Below are 20979 nucleotides of genomic sequence, written 5' to 3'. Positions count from 1 at the left end.
TGAGGCTATGGGGAGGGGGAAGGGTAAACTGTGACAAAGCGAGACAGAGGCATGGACATATGTACACTACCAAACGTAAGGTAGATAGCTAGTGGGAAGCAGCCGCATAGCACAGGGAGATCAGCTTGGTGCTTTGTGACCGCCTGGAGGGGTGGGATAGGGAGGGTGCGAGGGAGGGAGACGCAAGCGGGAAGAGATATGGGAACAGTTGTATATATATAACTGATTCATTTTGTTGTGAAGCTGAAACTAACATACCATTGTAAAGCAATTATACTCCAATAAAGAAGTAAAAAAAAAAAAAAAGTCCATTGATGTTTAATTTGGTATTGGTTTGAATCTATAGATTGTGGAGAACTGACATCTTAATAATATGGAATTGTCTGATCCATGAACATGGTATATCTGCATTTATTTTTCTTTATTTCTATTGAAATATAGTTGACATACAATATTATGTTAGTTACAGGTGTATTCATAATGATTTGACACTTGTACACATTATGAAATGATCACCACAATAAATCTAGTAACCATCTGTCCCCATATTATTACAATATTACTGACCATATTCCTTATGCTGTAATATTACAACACCTTGACTTACTTATCATACAGCTAGAGATTTGTATCTCTTAAAACTTTCACGTATTTGGCTCACGCCCCACACATACCCCTCCCTGCAGGCAACAACCCATTTGCTGTCTATATCTGAGTCAGTTTTAATTTAAGTTTTTGTTTTGCTTTTCAGCTTCCAAATTTGAAATCCTGTATTATTTGTCTTTCCTTTCTGACACATTTCACTTAGCGTAACACCCTGTAGACACATCTATGTTGTCGCAGATGGCAAGATTTCATTTTTTATGGCTAATATTCCATTGTATAAAGATATCACTTTGCCTTTATCCTTTTGCCTAATGTTGGACACTTAAGTTGCTTCTGTATCTTGGCTATTGTAAATAATGCAGCAATGGACATTTGAGTGCATATATTTTTTCAAATAAGGGTTTTTGTTTTCTTCAAATAAATACCCAGAAGTAAAATTACTAAATTATATTGCAGTTCTGTTTTAAATTTTTTGAGGAACTTCCATATTGCTTTCCATAGTGGCTGCACTGATTTACAATTCCAACAACACACAAGGGTTCTCTTTTCTCCACATCCTCACCAACACTTATTTGTTGTCCTTTTGATAACAGCCATTCTGACAGGTGTGAGGTGATATCTCATTGTGATTTTGATTTGCATTTCCCTGATGATTAGTGATATTGAGCATCTTTTCATGTGTCTGTGGCCAAATGTCTTCTTTGGAAAAATGTCTACTCAGGTCCCCTGGCCATTTTTAAATAGGGTTCTTTGCTATTCTGATGTTGAGCTATATGAGTTCTTTGTATATTTTGGATATAAATCCCTTATCATTTTGCAAATACCTTCTCCCACTCAGTTGGCTGCCTTTTCATTTTGTTGATAGCTTCCTTCACTGTGCAGAGCTTTTCAGTTTAATGTAGTCCTATTTGTTTATTTTTGCTTTTGTTTCCCTTGCCTAAGAAGATGTATCCCAAAAAAATGTATTGCTAGGACTGACGTCAAAGAGCATACAGCCTATATTTTTTTCTAGGAGTTTGATGGTTTCAGGTCTTACGTTAAAGTCTTTAATCTAGTGTGAAAAAGTAGTCCAGTTTGGTTATTTTGCATGTAGCTGTCCAGTTATCCCAACACCATTTATTGAAGAGACTGTCCTTTCCCCATTTTGTATTCTTGCCTTCTTTGATTGACTATTTAAGTGTCATTTTATTTCTGAGATCTCTATTCTGTTCCATTGATTTATGTGTCTGTTTTTGTGCCAGTACCATACTATTTTGAATACTGTAACTTTGTAGTATAGTTTGAAATCAGAAGCATGATACCCCCAGCTTTGTTCTTTCTCAAGGCTATTTTGGCTATTTGGGGTCTTCTGTGATTCCATACAAATTTTAGAATTATTTGCTCTAGTTGTGTGAAAAATGCTTTTGGTATTTTGATAGGGATTGCACCGAATCTGTAGACTGCCTGAGAAGCATTTTAACAATATTAACTCTTCCAATTCAAAAGCATGGAATATATTTCCATTTTCTAATTTCATCTTCAGTATCTTCCATCCATGTCTAATAGTTTTCTGAGTAAAAGTCTTTTACCTCCTTAGTTAGGTTTATTTCTAGATCCTTTACTCTTTATGATACAATTGTAAATTGGGTTGTTTTCTTAATTTCTCTTTCTGATATTTTGTTGTCTGTACAGAATTACAGGAGATTTCTGTATATTAATTTTGTAATCTGCTACTTTACTGAATTCATTTATTAGTTCTAAGTTTTTTGGTGGTGTCTTTAGGATTTTCTATATATATAGTATCAGGTCATCTGCAAAGTGACAGTTTTAATTCTTCTTTTCCAATTTGGATTCCTTCTATTTCTTTTTCTTATCTGATTGTTGTGGCTAGAACTTACAATACCGTATTGAATAAAAGTGGCAAAAATGGGCATCCTTGTCTTGATCCTGATCTTAGAGGAAATGCTTTCAACTTTTCACCATTGAGTATGATGTTGGCTGTGGGTTTGTCATATATGGCCTTTATTATGTCGAGGTGTGTTCCCTCTATACCCATGTTGTTGAGAGCTTTTATCATAAATGCATGTTGAATTTTGTTAAAAGCTTTTTCTACATCTATTGAGATAATATAATTTTTATTTTTCAATTTGTTAATGTGGTTATCACATTGATTTGTGGATACTGAACCATCCTTGCATCACTGGGATATAATCCTTTTAATGTATTGTTGAATTCAGTTTGTTAACATTTTGATGAGAATTTTTGCATCTAGGTTCATCAGTGACATTGGCCTGTGATTTTCTTTTTATGTGTGGTAATTTTGTCTGGTTTTGGTATCAGGATGATGCTGACCTCAGAACAAGTTCGAAGCATTCCTTTCCCTTCAAATATTTGAAGTAGCTTGAGAGGGACAGATGTCAATCGTTCTTTAAATGTTTGGTAGAATTCATTAGTGAGGCCATTTGGTCCTGGACTTTTATTTTGTGGGGCATTTTAAAATTACTGATTCAATTTCATTACTGGTAATCAGCTTTTCTATTTCTTCCTGAATCAATCTTGGGAGTTGTACATTTCTAGGAATTTATTCATTTCTTCTAGGTTGTCTTCTATTGGTGTAAAACTGTGTAGTAATTTCCTGCGATTCTCTGCATTTCAGTGGTGTCAGTTGTAACTTCTCTTTCACTACTGACTTTATTTATTTGGGCTCTCTTTCTTTTTTTCTTGATGAGTCTGGCTAAAGTTTATCAATTTTGTTTATCTTTTCAAAGAACCAGCTCTTAGTTTCACTGATCTTTTCTATTTTTTTTTTGTCTCTATTTCATTTACTTCTTCTCTGATCTTTATGATTTCTTTCCTTTTACTAATTTTGAGTTTTGTTTGTCCCTCTTTTTCTAGTTCCTTTAGGTGTAAGGTTAGATGGTTCGTTTGAGATTTTTGCTGTTTCCTGAGGTAATGCTGTATCACCATAAACCTTCCTCTTAGAACTGCTTTTGCTGTGTTCCATAGATTCTGGATCATCGTGTTTCCATTTTCATTTGTCTCCAGGTATTTTTTAATTCCCTCTTTGACTTCTTCAGTGATCCACCGGCTGTTTAGTAGCATATTGTTTTGCCTCCATGTGCTTGTGTTTTTTGAAGTTTTTTTGTTTCTTGTAGTTGACTTCTAGTCTATTTAGCATTGTGGTAGGATAAGATACTTGATATGATTCCAATCTTCTTAAATTTAATGAGACTCGTTTTGTGGCCTAGCTAGAGATCTGTCCTGGAAAATGTTTCATGTGCACTTGAAAAGAATGTATATCTTGCTGCTTTTGGATGGAATGTGTGTGTGTGTGTGTGTGTGTGTGTGTGTGTGTGTGTATATATTTTTTTTTTTTTCTATGTGGTCTAATCTGTCATTTAAGACCAGTGTTTCCTTAATGATTTTCTGTCTTCATGATCTGCCTATTGATGTAAGTGGAGTGTTAAAGTCCCCTACTATTATTGTATTACTCTCAATCTCTCCCTTTATGTTTGTTAATATTTGCTGTATGTATTTAGGTGCTCCTATGTTGGGTGTACACATATTTACAACTGTTAAATCTTCTTGTTGGATTGATCCCTTGATCATTATGTGATGTCCTTCTTTGTCTCTTGCTGCAGTCTTTGTTTTAAAGTCTATCTTGTCTGATAGAAGTATTGCTACCCCAGCTTTCTTTTTGTTTCCATTTGCATGGAATACCTCTTTCCATCCCCTTATTTTCAGTCTGTGTGTGTCTTTAGATCTGAAATGAGACTCTCCTAGGCAGCATACATATGGCTCTTGTTTTTTAATCCATTCAGCCTCTCTATGTATTTTGATTGGAGCATTTTAATCCATTTACATTAAAGTAATTATTGATAGGTATGTACTTATTGCCACTGTGTTTACTGTTTTGGGGTTTTGTAGTTTTGTTTCTTCTTCTTTTGCTCTCTTTCCTTGTGATTTGATGACTGTCTCCAGTGTTATGTCTGGATTCCTTTCTCTTTTCTTGCATGTATGTATCTATTATAGGTTTTTGGCTAGTTGTTACCATGATGTTTATCTATAACACCTATCTATGTGATTATTGTAAGTTGATGATCTCTTAAATTTGACTGCATTCTAACAATCCCACATTTTTACTCCTCCCAACCGCATTTAACTTTTTTGTTATCATATTTTACATCTTTTTGGTTTTTGTAGCCCTTAGTTATTGTGGATACTGATGGTTTTACTTTTGTCTTTTAACCCTCCTACTAGCTTTATAAGTGGCTGATCTACTACCTTTACTATATGTTTGCCTTTACCAACGAGACCTTTTCTTTTGTAATTTAAATGTTTCTAGTTGTGGTCTTCTTTCTTCTGCTTAGAGAAGTCCTTTTAACTTTTCTTGTAAAGCCAATTTAGTGGTTTGAAATCTTTTAGCTTTTACTTATCTATAAAACTCGTTATCTCTCCTTCAAATCTAAATGATAGCCTTGCTGAGTAGAGTATTCTTAGTTGTAGATTTTTTTCCTTTCATCAGTTTGAATATATGGTGCCATTAGCTTCTGGCCTGCAAAGTTTTTGCTGAAAAGTCAGCTAACAGTTTTATGGGAATTCCCTTGTAAGTAACTAGTTGGTTTTCTCTTGCTGCTTTTAAGATTCTGTATCTTTAATTTGTGCCCTTCTAATTATAATGTGTCTTGGTGTGAATCTCTTTGGGTTCATCTTGTTTGGGACTCTCTGTACTTCCTGGATCTGGATGTCTGTTCCCTTTCTCAGGTTATGGATATTTTCAGCTATTATTTCTTCAAATAAATTCTCTGCCTCTTTCTCTCTTCTCCTTCTGGGGCCCCTAGAATGCAAACATTAGTATGCTTGATGTTGTCCCAGAGGTCTCTTAGGCTAACCTCATTTTTAAAATTCCTTTTTCTTTTTTCTGCTCAGCTTGGGTGATTTACACTACTCTGTCTTCCAGTTCACTGATCTCTCTGCATTTATTTAAAAGGTTTACATTGAACTACATGTCTCTTCATTCAGGCAGCAAATTTGGGTAGCGTTATAGCTTCTAGTTAGACACGCTTTAAAGCCTTGTAATCTGGTATAATTTACAGTACAGAGTTGCAATAAAAGAATGTCATCATGGTAAGTGTTGTCTAAAGGGAAAGCACACAGAAGTGGAACTGAACTATTCTCTATGCCTTATTTTCCTCATGTGAAAATTAGTACCTACCCCATATGTCTAAAGGAGTGACAGAAGAATAAAATGTGGTACAGACATGAAAGGACTTTAAGGCACTATTATTAAGATAAGACTAATAAAATCTCCCATTTGGAAAATGTGTAACATTCAAATTACCTGTCTATATATTCTAAATGTTTGGTCCATTTTTAAGCTGTCATTATAAGTGTGTCCTATTGTATGTGTATAATCTAGCATACACAGAAATGAGTGGCAAATATAAAATTTAAAGTAAGGTTATTATTTCAAGTATGGATTCAGAATATGGACATACTGTGATAGTATAATTTAGGAGTTAAAAGTGTATGTAAAAGAGAAAAATGGCTTTGACAGAACAAATCCACTGAAACATAAACATGACTTATTGGCTCTGTGACCTCGAATGTATTAAAATTCCTAATTCTTAGTTTCCAAATTTGTAAAATAAATATAATAACAATAACAAATATATAGTCCATATAAAAAGCTTAACTAAGTACCTGGTGCCTAGAGAGTATTAGTACATGTTTACTGTTGCCTTTATCTAGATAATGTATTAATATCTACACAGGGCTGAGTGCATTTCAAAGTACTAATGTACACACTGTCCAAATTACTTATTTGCTCTCACTAGTTTTGAAAGAGAGAAGGTTTTTGTGAGTCAACCACAGGAAAAAGATAAAATACTTGCACTGAAATGTGCTCTAAAAAACCTTAATTTCAGTTGCATTTGAAATAGGAAAGTATGGATTATATAATCACTCCACATTGAATTTTAAAGATCAAAAATATAACAATTAAAGCCAGCAACAATCAGACCCTCTAAATATATGTGACCAAATTAACTGACATTTATGCACAATTATTATTTATATTTTAGACATTATCCCCAGCTGAAATAACACATGTAGTCAAATCATCCTGTTTATAAACTTTAAATTCCTTTAAGAGAAAAATACCTTTCTTGTTACTTTCTCTTTTTTCCCTTGCTTCAGTAAGGAACAGTGTGATCTTTTGTATTTTAGCTATAAAGAATGAAGTAAAAAAAACCCAAAAAACGTAATGTACATTTAAATTAAACTTAGATATTTTCTAAGCTTACAATTTACAAATAATGGCAATATTAAAAACAAAATCTATAACTAGGGTTTATGTTTTTACAGCATGGCTTGTTTCTAGTGTTTAAAACAATCATGCATTTCAACATGAATTATTTTACAAAGAACTGTCTCCTCTGCCCCTCAGGCTGAGATAAAATAGGCAAAGGCAGATAAATCAGTTTTTCCTTTTCTTTTCATCGATTATAAGACAAAGCAATGTCCACATACTGTCCTTTGGAGTTTAGATGACGAGATTATATGGAATTCATTTGATTAGTTTATTGAATTCTCTGGTGAGCTGTCAAACAAAAACAAACAAGTATAAAATCCCATTTACAATTTGCTAAACTGTAGTCATAAAGAATGATGTGAGAGGTTATGTTGAAAAATGATGATTTATGAGTGTCTGTTTTTCCGATATAAGTTATTCCAATAAAAGTGATACATTAGTCAAAAATGGCACTTATTATGACATCAAAACTTTTTAATTATAAATGTGGAATTAAGCTAATCTAAAAAAGGAAAAGCTAAATCAGGATATAGTTATTAGTTCTTATAAAATCAATTCTTTCATTCAAATATTCTATAAACAAATACTTATCATATGCACACAAAAAACCTTAATAATAAAAAGAAAACTAGATGCACAAGACCTATTATCATTTTACTTCAGCCTTGGATCACAAGATCACATGGTGCTTTTAAACATTTTGGTAAAAACTCATTTTTTTCTATATTTGATGACATCTTACGGTGTGAACTTGATAGCTTTTAAAATATTTAACTTAATTTTACTGAGCAATGGTGGCAAAAGTATATCCATCTCCCTTCACTAAAGTTGCTGATTGTATTCAGAGGCTGAAGTTCTGCACAACCAGGCTTTTCCCTCTTTCTTACACTTGAAGGCTCTTACATATTTTTCCTTTCCATATTGGGATCTAGATTAATGTACTATATATTTAGCATTTAAAAATTTTAAAATTCATCTAAAAATGTTTGCTTTTAAAAGACAGATCTGAAATATTTAAACCTAATTGTAAGCCTTAGTTCCTGGAAATGAATTTTGTATCTAACCCAACTCTGATTATAAAGAACTTTTTTCTACACTATAGTTCAATGTAAAAAAAAAAAGTAGTTGGATTATTTAAAAAACATTGCCTAACTTATGCTACGTCAAGGACTATATATTTTCTAAAATGCTACGTCCTTTCAAGAAATGACATTTCTCTATTTAATAGTTAGCTCTGATGTCTCAGGTTTAAACGTTTACACACAAAAATACTAAAAAGGATTTTTTGAGAATGTTAATCTCTACATAGTGACACCAGAAAACATCTCATTAAGCCAAAGTCCCCTTTAAGTAGTTTTCTGAAATCCCCACTGTCTTTAATCTTCTTCCTATCACTAGTTGTTGCTGACTATTCTCATATATATGAGAGTAAACTTTTATTATCCATGGTCCCAACTTTAGAGTGGCTGCTCCTCTTATCTGAGGGAAAGGGGATATAGTCTTAGGAGTAATGTAAGTACAAAATCCACAACGACTCATGATTTCCATGAACATGATAATACCCTCACCACCCTCCATTATGTATGACACTCCATTACACCCAACCACAAAACCAAGGCTCTGTTAAAAAGTGAAACTCTCAATTTCCCCTTGTGTTGTAATGGTGACAAAAATTCTTATTAAAATGATGTGAATGAAGTGAAAACATTTCAATATTCAGTGCATTTCAATAGAGATCTCAAATACACCAATGACATTACATAAAGAAAAATATTTTAAAACTTCCATACTTAGAAATTACATGCCCAGGGGTGAATCCAAAATAAACATGAGCATAGCTATAAAAAAGTCACTTATCATTCACTTATATTTTCTTTTGAATATCATAACCTCTTCCAAAAAGGACAGAGGAATATTTAAGACCCTCAGATTAATTTATTTTCTATTGTGTGTAACTATAGTTCCTATAAAATCCTGACCTCCAGAAGTGTTATATGACTTGATGTCAGAAAGTTGTTAAATACATTCACTGGGGATAAAAGCATGAGTGCTTAGTGATTGAGCACAAGTAGCAGGTACTTTTCAGAAAGCATTTAAAGTTTAATGTGAACAGCACTGAAGAGCAAACATAAAATTTATTAGAAATTTCTCATACTGAAGCACAATCTCTTCTATAGCATCACTTTCCTATAACAGCTGCCTTTCAGTACTAGGAAGGCTGTCTGGAGTTAAAAACAACTCATCCTTGTTCCAGAGTTCACTCTTTCAAATGCTTGACAATTGTTACCATGTATTTTAAAATTTTTCTATATTTTAGGCAAAAGTTTGTATAATCTTTTATGTATAGAAGGAAAAATGTTTAGATCTCTCATCATCCAAAGGTCAGTCTTTCTTAAATAGTCTCAAGGTTTTCAGGGTTCTTAAGATAAGGTATGCAACGTTAAACATAAATTGTATTATGGTATAACATTAATCTGTCTGCCTGTCTATCCATCTGTCCGTCCATCCATCCAACTAATTACTGATCACTAAATAATAGTCAGCCTCTAAGATGTATTCAAGTAATCTCTGTATTCTTATATTTATGTCTTGTGTAATTCTCTCCCGTTGAGTGTGGGATGGACTTGTTGACTCACTTTTATCAAATAAAATACAGAACTGATGGAATGTCACTTCAGCTCTATGAAAAGATGGCAGATTGCATCTTGGCTACTCCCTTGCCTCGCTCCCTCTGGGGAATCTAGTTTCCATGTTGTGAGGCATCCCTGTAGAGAGGCTCTCATGAGAAAGCGGGGAAGTGGATCACAGAAACTGAGATAAAAAAAGTTGCTGTTTCAAGTCGCTAAATTTGGGAGTAATATGTTATGCAACAATACATACACCAATTATGCCAGGCACATAGTAGTAAATAAGATAGTTAAGGTCCCACTTAAAGCTACAGGCCCAAAAACATGAGTTCTTAAAAGTTACGTTGCAAGTCTATGTTTGAATAAGGAAAAGGGTCCATACATAATAAAGAATTTTATATAGATATATTTTTTTCTGGTAAAAACCCAATAACAAAATATTTTAAAAATAAAAGTATACAGCACAATAAAATCTACATATCGTTAATGAAATTGTTTGACTACATCTGCCTTTCTTAAAGAAACATGATACTCCTTCCCAAATCACCATCACCTCAATATAATTAGTTAGCATAGCACTTTTTAAGTTAATTTTAACTATTATCACATATTTTAAGAATCAGTTTTACTGAGGTCAAGTTTATATACAACAAAATTTACCAAATTTAAATTGTATTATATGTTTTGACAAATATATATACAGTTGTATAACAAACACGATAACCACAATATAGAATATTCTGTCACCCCAAAAATGTTCCCTCTTTCTTCTTTGCAGTTTAAATGGATTCAAGCAGTGTAAAGCCTTTTGTGTCTGGCTTCTTACTCAATATAATAGTTTTGAGAGTCATACATGGTGCTAAATATATTGGCAGCTCATTCCTTTGTATTGCTAAGAAATATTTCATGGTATGGAATATAATACAATTTGTAGATGCATTTATCAGTTAAAGGACAATAGAGTTGTTTCCAGTTTGGAGCTGTTTTGAATAAAGCTCCTATGAATATGCAAGTATGAGACTTTGGGTAGATACATGTTTTTACTGCTCTTGAGTAAATAGCTAAGAGTAGAACTGCTGGCTGGTATGATAAGTGTAAGTTTAACTTTATAAGAACCTGTCAAACTGTTCTGCAAAGTGGCTGTGTTATTTTGCATTCCCACCAGAAATGAAAGGATGTTATATTAAAGTTGCTCTACATCCTTGTCAATGCACAGTAGTATCAGTCTTTTAAATTTCAGCCATTCTAGTGGGTGTGTAGTTGTACCTCACTGTGGATTTAATTTCCATTTCTCCAATGATTAATGGTGTTGAGCAGCATTTCATGAGCTTAACTGTATATCTTCCTCAGTGAAGTCTCTCGTTAATTGATTTGCAGGTTTTCAACAGGGTTATGTATATTCTTATTGAATTATAAAGAGTTCTTCATATCTTCTAAATAACAGTGCTTTATCAGATAATTGTTTTGCAAATATTAGTCAGTAGCTTGCTTTTTTATTTTAAGGGTATTTTTCAAACAAATGTTTTAAATTTTGATGGTTTAACTTATCATTTCTTTTTCTTAAATTTCTTGCTTTTGTGTCCTAAAAGATCTTTGATTAACCCAAGATCATAAAATTTTTGCCTGTTTTCTAGAAATTTTATGGTTTCAGCTGTTGCACTAAGGTCTATGATCAATCTTGAGTTAACTTTCGTACACACTGTAGGATGAAGGTCAAGTTTTGTTTTTTTTTTAATGTGATTTTCCAATTGTTCCACCACCTTTTGTTGAAAAGACTATAATTCCCCCCATTGAATTACCTTGGTGCATTGGTCAAAAATCAGGCCTATATTAGAACTGTCTATTCAGTTCCATTAATCTATATTTTTATCCTTATGCTTAAACCAGACTGCTGTAACTAGTGTAGTTTTCGGACAGTGGCAGTCCTTCAACTTTGTTCTTTGTAAAAAAAAATGTTACTTTCTCCAAAAAAGCCTGCTGAGATTTTCATTGTGATTGTGCTTTAATCTGCAGATTTGGGGGAAACTGAAATCTCAACACTATGAGAGTCCCGTACCACACAAAGACTTGGGCTTCTTGGTACCACGCCCATGCCCATTGTGGTTTAAAATCTGGAGATCAACAAGTCCTGTGAAACCCAGTGGAGGGATGATAACGAAGACTGTCTGATTCCTCCATGCCCACTCCTTCAATGCTTATCTTTCTCCTGCTGTTGTTGTGATATATCATTTCTGAGTATAAACTATTTGAGTCCTGTAAGTCCTTTCCCTAATCAATTACTTAAAGGAATTAACATGGTTAGCATAGTACTCACCAAGATCTCACTATGATTACTTAGTTTTAAATGATATCAGTAAAATTGAGGAAATAATAATGGTTTTCCAATGCTTTCAGCCAGGCCTGGGCTTCTAATGCCCCAGGAATATAGCCTGGTTTGAGCTGAACCACTTACTCACAGTGGACTAATATGCTTTAACTCATATAAAAGATGTAGGGTTGAAAAACACATATGCCCTTGGAAGTTATCATATTAAAATACTGGTCTTATAATTTCTCTGGTGTGTCAAAAATGGCACACCAAGGAGGTTTTCATTAGTACTATTAGTTCACAAATTCAGGTGTAACAATTCAAAGTTTAATAAAATAAAGCAGACTACGGTCAGATAAAAAGTGATTCTCTATAAGTGTGGGTGAAGTCAAAAGAACTTCATTGTGTGATTTTGATTTATATCCAAATGCTGGCACCAATTTCATATGCATTTCCAGGAAATAAATGTAAAAATCTATCTCCAATACTTAAAATATAATCACATCCAAATCTCAGCTTCGATTTCCTTAACACTATTAGTTTCTTATCTTTCCCCTTCCTGGCTCTTTAAAGCCATAAGTTTCATACATTCCTTCCAGATCTGTGCTTAGTAGTTAGAAAAATTCAAACTAAATTTAGTGATTTTTCACATATCCCTTTTAAAAAATAAATTTTAGTAACCACTAAATGTGATAGCTAGCTCACCAATAAATAAAAAATATAGAACCATACATGTTTTAAACCCTCAGTTTAAAATGATTCATTAAAAATTCGGGTCTAGTTTTTGGATCTTGTTTTTTTTTTTTTTTTGCAGTACGCAGGCCTCTCACTGCTGTGGCCTCTCCCATTGCGGAGCACAGGCTCCGGACGCACAGGCTCAGCGGCCATGGCTCATGGGCTCAGCCGCTCCGCGACATGTGGGATCCTCCCGGACCGGGGCACGAACCCGTGTCCCCTGCATCGGCAGGCAGACTCTCAACCACTGCGCCACCAGGGAAGCCCTAGGGTCCCATTTTGATATAAAGATTTTTGCAAAGTGAATGAGGAAATTAAATGTATGCCTTTAAAAAATTAAAGTGGAATGTTCTGTAACCTCAAAGTCAAAAAAGTGGTATGAATGATGAATGTTACCAGGATGAAGAAATCACTAGGGGATAGGGAGATCAAGGAGGATTTCTTGAAGGGCAAAGGAGCTAAAATATGTTCCTCAAGATAAGTAGGCTGTAACCAGACGACAGTATTTTAAACAGAAAGAATGATAGAAAGGCACAAAAACAATAATTCACAAGTCATGTTTGAAGGATGATGACTACATTAGTAAGACTGTACTAGCGCATGAATATAGGGAGAGGTAAGAGATAAGACGGGATGAAAGACTTTTAATACCAGGATAAGAACTTAGATTCTGCACAGAATGGAGGGCCATTGAAGGTTTCTAAAGAAGAGAAGGACATAACGAATGCAGAATTATTATTTCCACCCACAGGTCTTAGTTCTACTACTAGATTTATGTAGAATGAGTCGATTCCTTTTTCCATGATAGCCCTAAAACCTGCTATTGTGTTCTTCCATTAGGGATAAGGATGAGAAGGACAGATTAAAGAGAGAGACTGAAATCATGAAACAGTTAAGCCATTCGCCATCTGTACAAGGCTTGAAATGAGCACAAAATTATGAAGAGAAAGAAAGGGATGGCTATGAGTTCATGTAACCACAAACTTTTTTCCAAATGAGAAATGTTCTTATAAGTTGAACATATTTCTTACTTTATTTCACTTTAAAATTCACTGCAGAGTGTAATGAGCAGCTTCAAAACCAAGTTCTTCACTGACACAGAGAAGTGCTGTCTCAAGAACAGACAGCAATTCTGCAGAGACAATCACATTTACTGAGGGGCTCACCCGTGCAGCTCTGAGAGTACATCAGACAGTTTTCCCTGCACTCTTTCCAATTATTTTACATACTTTTCTTAGGATGACGGGTATTCTTGAAGCATTAAAATAGCATCCATAGAAGTCATTTAGGTTGTATTCTTTAAACACTCCTTTCATTGTTAAAGGATGTTTTCCAATTGAAAAAGCCTAAATTATAAAACCTAAACCCATGCTTGTGCAACATAAAATATGCTGCAATAGGGCTTCCCTGGTGGCGCAGTGGTTGAGAGTCTGCCTGACGATGCAGGGCACACGGATTCGTGCCCCGGTCTGGGAAGATGCCATGTGCCATGGAGCGGCTAGGCCCGTGAGCCATGGCCTCTGAACCTGGGCATCCGGAGCCTGTGCTCCGCAACGGGAGAGGCCACAACAGTGAGAGGTCCGCGTACCGGGGAAAAAAAAAAAAAAAATATATATATATATATATATATATATATATATATATATGCTGCAATAAAATCCTAATGTTACTCTCTTTATAGCAATATTAACTAATCGATATTTTCAGAATATTTGGCAGTTTCATTTTGATGATGATAACACTATAACACTTTCATAACTACACACAGTAAATAATGTCCTCTTATGTGTTCCTTTATAGGATTTATGGAAAAGTATAAGGCATAAGCAATACTATATTAAAAAATAAGTACCCTGTGACCAAATAAAATGGATTTCAAACCTTGACCTTAGTTGGCTCAGGACTACTTTATTTGTTTTCCAAGCTACAAATTTCAGGACCCCAGGGTTAGATATAAATTTAAGGTCCAAAATAATGTACCCTCTGTCCTATTAAGTTGGAAAAGTTATAGTTTACCAAAGATTAGTCCTTCCTGATTCTTTAAAACAATAAAGAGATTTAAAAATGCATTTATTAACCTTTTAAGGTTAATGATTTATCATTCAGCCTGCTTGTCTAGTAACATGTATCATTGGATATATGTATCATCATTTCAATTTCAATTTACTGTATAACTGGTTTTATTGAAAGGATTTGGAGTCTAAATTCATATTTATTGAGAAATTCTATCTTCCTAGAAATTACTGCTATGTTAGCAATAAGACAAACTAACATAGCTTGGTAATTAACCATATTGATTCACACTGTACACTTCATATCTTTGTGTCTTTCTAGAATACTATAATTTTTAGTTTTAAATTACATTTATGAACTAATTACAATAAAGAAGGAAAAATTTTAAACTAAAGGCAAGTTTTTCGTATTTAGATAAAATTCTTCCTGTAATTATAGGTACAGTTAGAGAGAAAACTAAAATTCAACAAAATATCAAGTAACCAAATTGTACATCTCAAGCCACATACCTGACATTGCCCTTGGTGTTTCTGAGAACTGTTGCAGCAAAATTCTGTGTGACACCCACCAAGCTGATTCCATCCACTTCCACAATCTGGTCATTGACTTGTATTCTTTGGGAAGAGGGAAAAAATTACCCACAATTAGTTTTTCTGATAATATATTACCGTTCCCAATAAATGAGTTGACAAAATTGATTTTCAAGATACTCTTATTGATTCAAAATTTGTCTCCAAGTTCCAGATCTTAGTCAAAAGCTTAATGTTTTTTAAAAATTATTTTGAAAAACAGAAATAAGCAATAAGTGGAGAGATTCCGTTTATCCAACATCCATACTCCTATCACAAAGAATTGATAACTGCTAATGGATGACATATTTAAACCATATTTTAGCCCATAATAAATCACATAAAACATAACAGAGCCAACTGAAATACCCTTTGGGCCTCATACCTAACCCTCATCCCACCTCTCCTCCCCAAGGAAAAATATCACCAGGAATTGCAGGGAATCCTTCCAATTCAAGTTGTACACTTGAATTATGTAATGCTTGTTAAGTGTATGTGTAATGCTCATAAGCGTATCTATACAGGTAGATAGATATACACACGTATATAAATGTACATATACACACACACGCACATACATGAGTGTATGTGCGTGTGTATGTATATTTATTTATGTCTAGGAGCTATATATAGTATTATTGTACTTTATCATATAATGCCTTTAAAGTTATATACATGTTTTATATGTACCATTTTTTATTCCTCAAAATGAAGTATTTCAATCATGGAGAAATGCAGAGGGAATTAGATAATAAACACTCATGTACCCAACACCCAACTTTATCAAATCCCAGCACTGCAATATTTGAGTCAGACTTTTTTCTAAAAACAATATTACAAAAAAGCCAAAGCCCCTTTATTATTTGTCTTCAATTCTATTCCCTTCTCTGCTTCTACAGAAGTAACTATCATTAATTTTGATGCTCAGCCTTTCTACTGATGCTTTGAAATATAAATAATACATACACGTGAAGAGGCACGATATGTGTACATCTGCAGTTTTCAAACATTATGAAATATACCTCTCTTTCTACAATTTAGTTTTCTTCACTCAACATTACATATGAGATTTATCCATGGTTATAAATACGATTCTAGCTAGTTCATTTTATTTTACTTAATTTAATTAAATTAATTAATTTATTTTTTGGATTGGCAGTATTTTTATTCTCTGTTCTGGTAGGTCTAAATAGGACGCCAACTTAATTCAGAAGTTGATAAGTGATAACCTAGCTAGTTCATTTTAACAAGCATATAGTATTATCTTTCATGAATATTCTAAAATATATTCATCCATTATTTTGCAGATGGGCACTGTATTGTTTTGAATTTCAGCTATTATGAATACTGATGTAATAACTAATTTCATATGTCTCCTTACGTACATGTACGAGTTTCTCCAGGATATATAGCTAGAAACAGAATTTCTGAGTCAAAGAACACAGGCATTTTCAACTTTGGCAAACGGACACATTTCAGTTCAAAATGCTTATACCAGTGCAAATTCCCAACAGCACTGTAGAGAGGTTCTGAGTCTCTCCACACCCTCACCAATACTTGGTATATTCAGACCCTTTAAATACCACCAAACTTATAATTGTAAAAAGGTATCATGTGATTTTAATTGCATTTCCCCGATTATAGTGCGGTTCAATGTTTTTTCGTAAGTTTATGAGTCATAATGTCCCCTTCTGAGAACCGTTAGAACCTTTTACCAATCTTTGTTGAGTGTTTTTTCTCATAGATTTATATAAGATGTCTTTATCTTGTATACTAACACTTTCTTAATTAAATATGTTGCAAATATCTTTGGCCCAATCTGTAGCTCATCTTTTCACATTTTTGAGGGAAATGGTGGTTTTAAGAAGAACAGTTTTTAAAAATATAATCATATTTTTAATTTTGGCTTTATATTAGGTAGTTTTTGTGTTTTGTTTAAGGAATCCCTTTCTGCCTCAAGGTTATAAAAACATTCTATATTTTCTTTTAAAGGTCTTAAATTTTGTTTTTCTGCATTTTTAGTTATCCACCTGTAAATAATTTTTTATTATGATATGTGTTAATAATCTTCTTATTTTTTCCAAGTATATAAACAATTGGGTTAACAACATTTAATAGTCCACTTTTTACCCACTGAGTTGTAGTGCTGCCCCTGTCAGGTTTCAAATGTGCATCAATGTGGTTTCTACTTGACTGTCTATTTTTGCACACTTACATTGTTTCATAATTAGTTTTGACATTTCATAGAGTAATTCCCTTTACCTAGTTCATTGTCTTCAAAATTTTCTGAGCTCTTCTTGGGCTTTTTCTTTTCATAGTTTGTTTTGGATTTACTTGCCAAATTCTCTAAAAACATTTTTTGGAGTTTTAATAAAATTATACTGATTTCTAAGATAAGTTTGGGAAAAACTGAATCTTTATCATATTGATTCTTCCCATCAATAAAAATTAACTGCTACTATAATTATCTTGAGCAGATGTTGTATATATCACATGCTGTTGCTATGTATTAAGAAAAGTTATTTAAAGCTTGGAAATAAAAACCAAAGGAGAGGCAATATGTTGTTTCAATGTCATGTACATACATTATTAAACAGGCCCAACCAAGGATAATTTGGGGGAGTGTATTTTAATTGATCCACTGTTTTTAAAATTGATTAAAAGTCTTAGACATACTAAAGTAGAACGTTAATTTGTAGACTTTTGTCCTAAATAAAATCAGATACTTTTCTTCTGTTATTAAAGATAATCCCATAGGTCATGGTTTATTTCCCTGTAGAATATTAACTGGCTTTGTATCTATCTTAGCAATGTTATTCTAACATTACTTTATTAACTTGCATGTAAACACCTACTCCTAAAATGTTCTTTGAACCACACTTACCATCTCACTGGTTCTCTCATTAATTAGTGAGTTGAATAAAGTCTGATACATGTACGTTTTATATTTATGAAAGTCATCTGTTAAACTCTGAATATTAGCCTGTAATAGCTTTGGAGTTTCCATAAGAGGCCAGAGTGGATTCACAAAACTAATTCAATTGTGTTACCACAGAAATGCCTTCATGGACTTTTGCTTGGTCCCCAGAGTTAGTCTAAAGCAGCAACAGAACTTTATCTTTGCTATCATGTTTTTTTCTAATTCAATACTTTTGACTTTTTTCTTGGTTCTTGGCTATGTTGGTTCTGGACCTAGTTTGTACTAGATAACAGCAACATCAACAACAACAACAACAATAAATAATTCCCCACTGGTAGAAGAAATGACTGGGAATGTAATTTCATAATCTGACCATTTGAGACTTCTAATGGGATTATGGGGATCTGTTATCTCCCATGTAAGAGAAGATAAAGAATTTGAGTTGCTATCCTTTAATTTCTTTGTCTATTTGTGATCTCAAACTATTTCATTAAAAAAAATTTATGAACACTAGAAAGCAAAAAGCCCTTTGAATCTTGACTAGTGAGTTTTTTGTTTCTTGGATTACTTAACCTGTTTCTGAAGTTGCAGAACTGAGGCTACAAATTCTCTGTGCTGCTGTAATTGAGAGAACCCATGATCTCACTGTGTGCGTATGAAGTATGTTCCTAACTTAGAAGGGTATTAATAAACTAAATTATAAAGCCTCTTAAATTAAAGGAGCGATAATCTAATTGGTTCATAGAGAATAATAAGCACTTTCATAAATCTTGTATTTTAGTACCTAATGAGAGTTTAAATGTGCTAGACGTTTAAGAAAAAAAATCCTTCTTGGAGATTCTGCTAGAAGCTCAGAAGTATTTTCGTATAAGAGACCAAGTTCATGTAATAAAAGTGAGTCTTTGGACAAATAAGACTAACTAAATAATTTTGGTTTAAAATACCTATCTATGTTTTCTCCATGATTTTGTAAAGGTGTGGGTTTGTATTTTTCTGAAGAGACCAGTTAATCTGAACTTCCTAAAATTCTGATACAAATACTGATCAGATAAATTAAGTACCCCTACATAAAGTTTAAAAAGCATAAAAAATATAAAATTGTGCTCAACTAAACTGAATCATAATACTAACAAACTTTTATATCAATGGTAATTATGTTTTATAGAGTGTCAGCTTAAAACATGATTTCCAAGATTCTTAGTTATTTCCAAAACCTTGGTCATAAAGCTTTTAATATATACAACTCTTCTTATGTTAAAATGTTACAAAGTTACTATAACTTTGCATCATGTTAATGAATGTGTTTATTCTTGCACTTTAAGAATATGTAAAAATAGTACATGTGGCTGTAGAAAATTGTATTTGTTAGTCTGCTAAATTGCTTGTGTATGATAGGTGATTATTATCAACTTCCTATCTATGAGTGAAGGTTGCTTCTAAAAGGTGGTTAGGTAGACTATGAGTTAAATTTAAAATGAGTAATTAAGACTATGCTAACAGCAATGCGATAGAAAAAAAAAATGAGTAGGTAAGGTAATGGAATGAATTTCTGTTTTTCAAGAGAATGAATAGCAATTTAGTCCAAAAGTATCAGCCTGTTTTAGAATATGAAAGAACATAATGAAGATCAAAACTTTAGTGTGTGGAGAAAGTTGAGGAAGGTTTAAAGAAGCGATTTTTATTTACCTTGGTTTATACCATGTGGGGCCAGAAAGATGCTATAAAATGTGCTGCATTTTGACAAAACTTTTTTTTTTTTTTGCGGTACGCGGGCCTCTCACTGTTGTGGCCTCTCCCGTTGCGGAGCACAGGCTCCGGACGCACAGGCTCAGCGGCCATGGCTCACGGGCCCAGCCGCTCCGCGGCATGTGGGATCTTCCCGGACTGGGGCACGAACCCGTGTCCCCTGCATCGGCAGGCGGACTCTCAACCACTGCGCCACCAGGGAAGCCCAAAACTTACTGAGTTTTGAAGGATTTATTCAAAATATAATTTAGAAGAAAAGAGTGTAGTTCTTCTACTACCAGAGTTACATAGAACGAGTCAATTCCTTTCTCCATGATAGCCCTTCATATATTTGAGAACTGCTAATATGTTCCTCCATTAGGGGTAAAGGAAGAGAAGGACTGTGAAGAGAGACACTGAAATCATGAGACAGTTAAGAAGCCATTTGCCATTTGTACAGTTTGAAATGATAACAGCACAAAATTACGAATGAGAGCTCCTTTTACTTCACATTCTCATCAGCGTCATGTTGATAGCATTTTAGATTTTGGCCATTCTAATAGGTATCTAATGGTATTTATCATGGTTTTAATTTGCAGTAACTCATAGATTGGAAGAAAAATTTTAAATATCATATATCTTATATGGGGCTGGTATCTAGAATATTATAAAGAACAGTTACAAACCAATAATAAAAAGACAAACAACCCAACTTAAAAATAAGTCAAAGAAAAATATTCAATACCATATGATCCCACTTACATGTGGAATCTAAAAAACAAAACAAACAAACAAAACAAGAAAATCCACCAGCTCACAGATACAGAGAACAGATTGGTGGTTGCCAGAGAGTAGGGGATAGGGGATGGGCAGACTGGGTGATGGGGGTTAAATGATACAACCTCCAGCTATAAAATAAATATGTCATGGGGATGTAATGTACAGAATTGTGACTATAGTTAATAATATTGTAGTGCCTATTTGAAAGCTGCTAAGGGAGTAGATCTTAAAAGTCCTCATCACAAGAAAAAAAAAGAAAATAAATTTTGTAACTACATCTGGTGATGGAATGTTAACTAGACTTATTGTGGTGATCATTTCACAGTGTATACAAATATCAAATCATTATGTTGTACACCTGAAACTAATATAATGTTATATGTCAATTATACCTCAATTTCAAA

General features: G+C 33.5%; 1 protein-coding gene across 5 annotated transcripts in view; it reads right to left on the bottom strand.

The window, feature by feature from the left end:
* PPP1R9A (protein phosphatase 1 regulatory subunit 9A) overlaps positions 1 to 20979 on the bottom strand; it is a gene marked incomplete at both ends in the record, with an annotated part of 320087 nt that overhangs the window by 107584 nt on the left and 191524 nt on the right. For all 5 annotated transcript variants that reach the window (XM_082662101.1, XM_082662103.1, XM_082662102.1 and 2 more), the window contains one exon: positions 15091 to 15195. In XM_082662101.1, the coding sequence (XP_082518227.1) occupies positions 15091 to 15195 (105 nt within the window). The remainder of the gene's footprint in view (positions 1 to 15090; positions 15196 to 20979) is intronic.

Source organism: Grampus griseus, assembly GCF_964374135.1.
Source record: "Grampus griseus genome assembly, chromosome: 9".
NCBI lineage: Eukaryota > Metazoa > Chordata > Mammalia > Artiodactyla > Delphinidae > Grampus > Grampus griseus.
The sequence above is the reverse complement of the archived record's forward strand: the minus strand, read 5'-3'. Positions and strand labels throughout refer to the sequence as shown.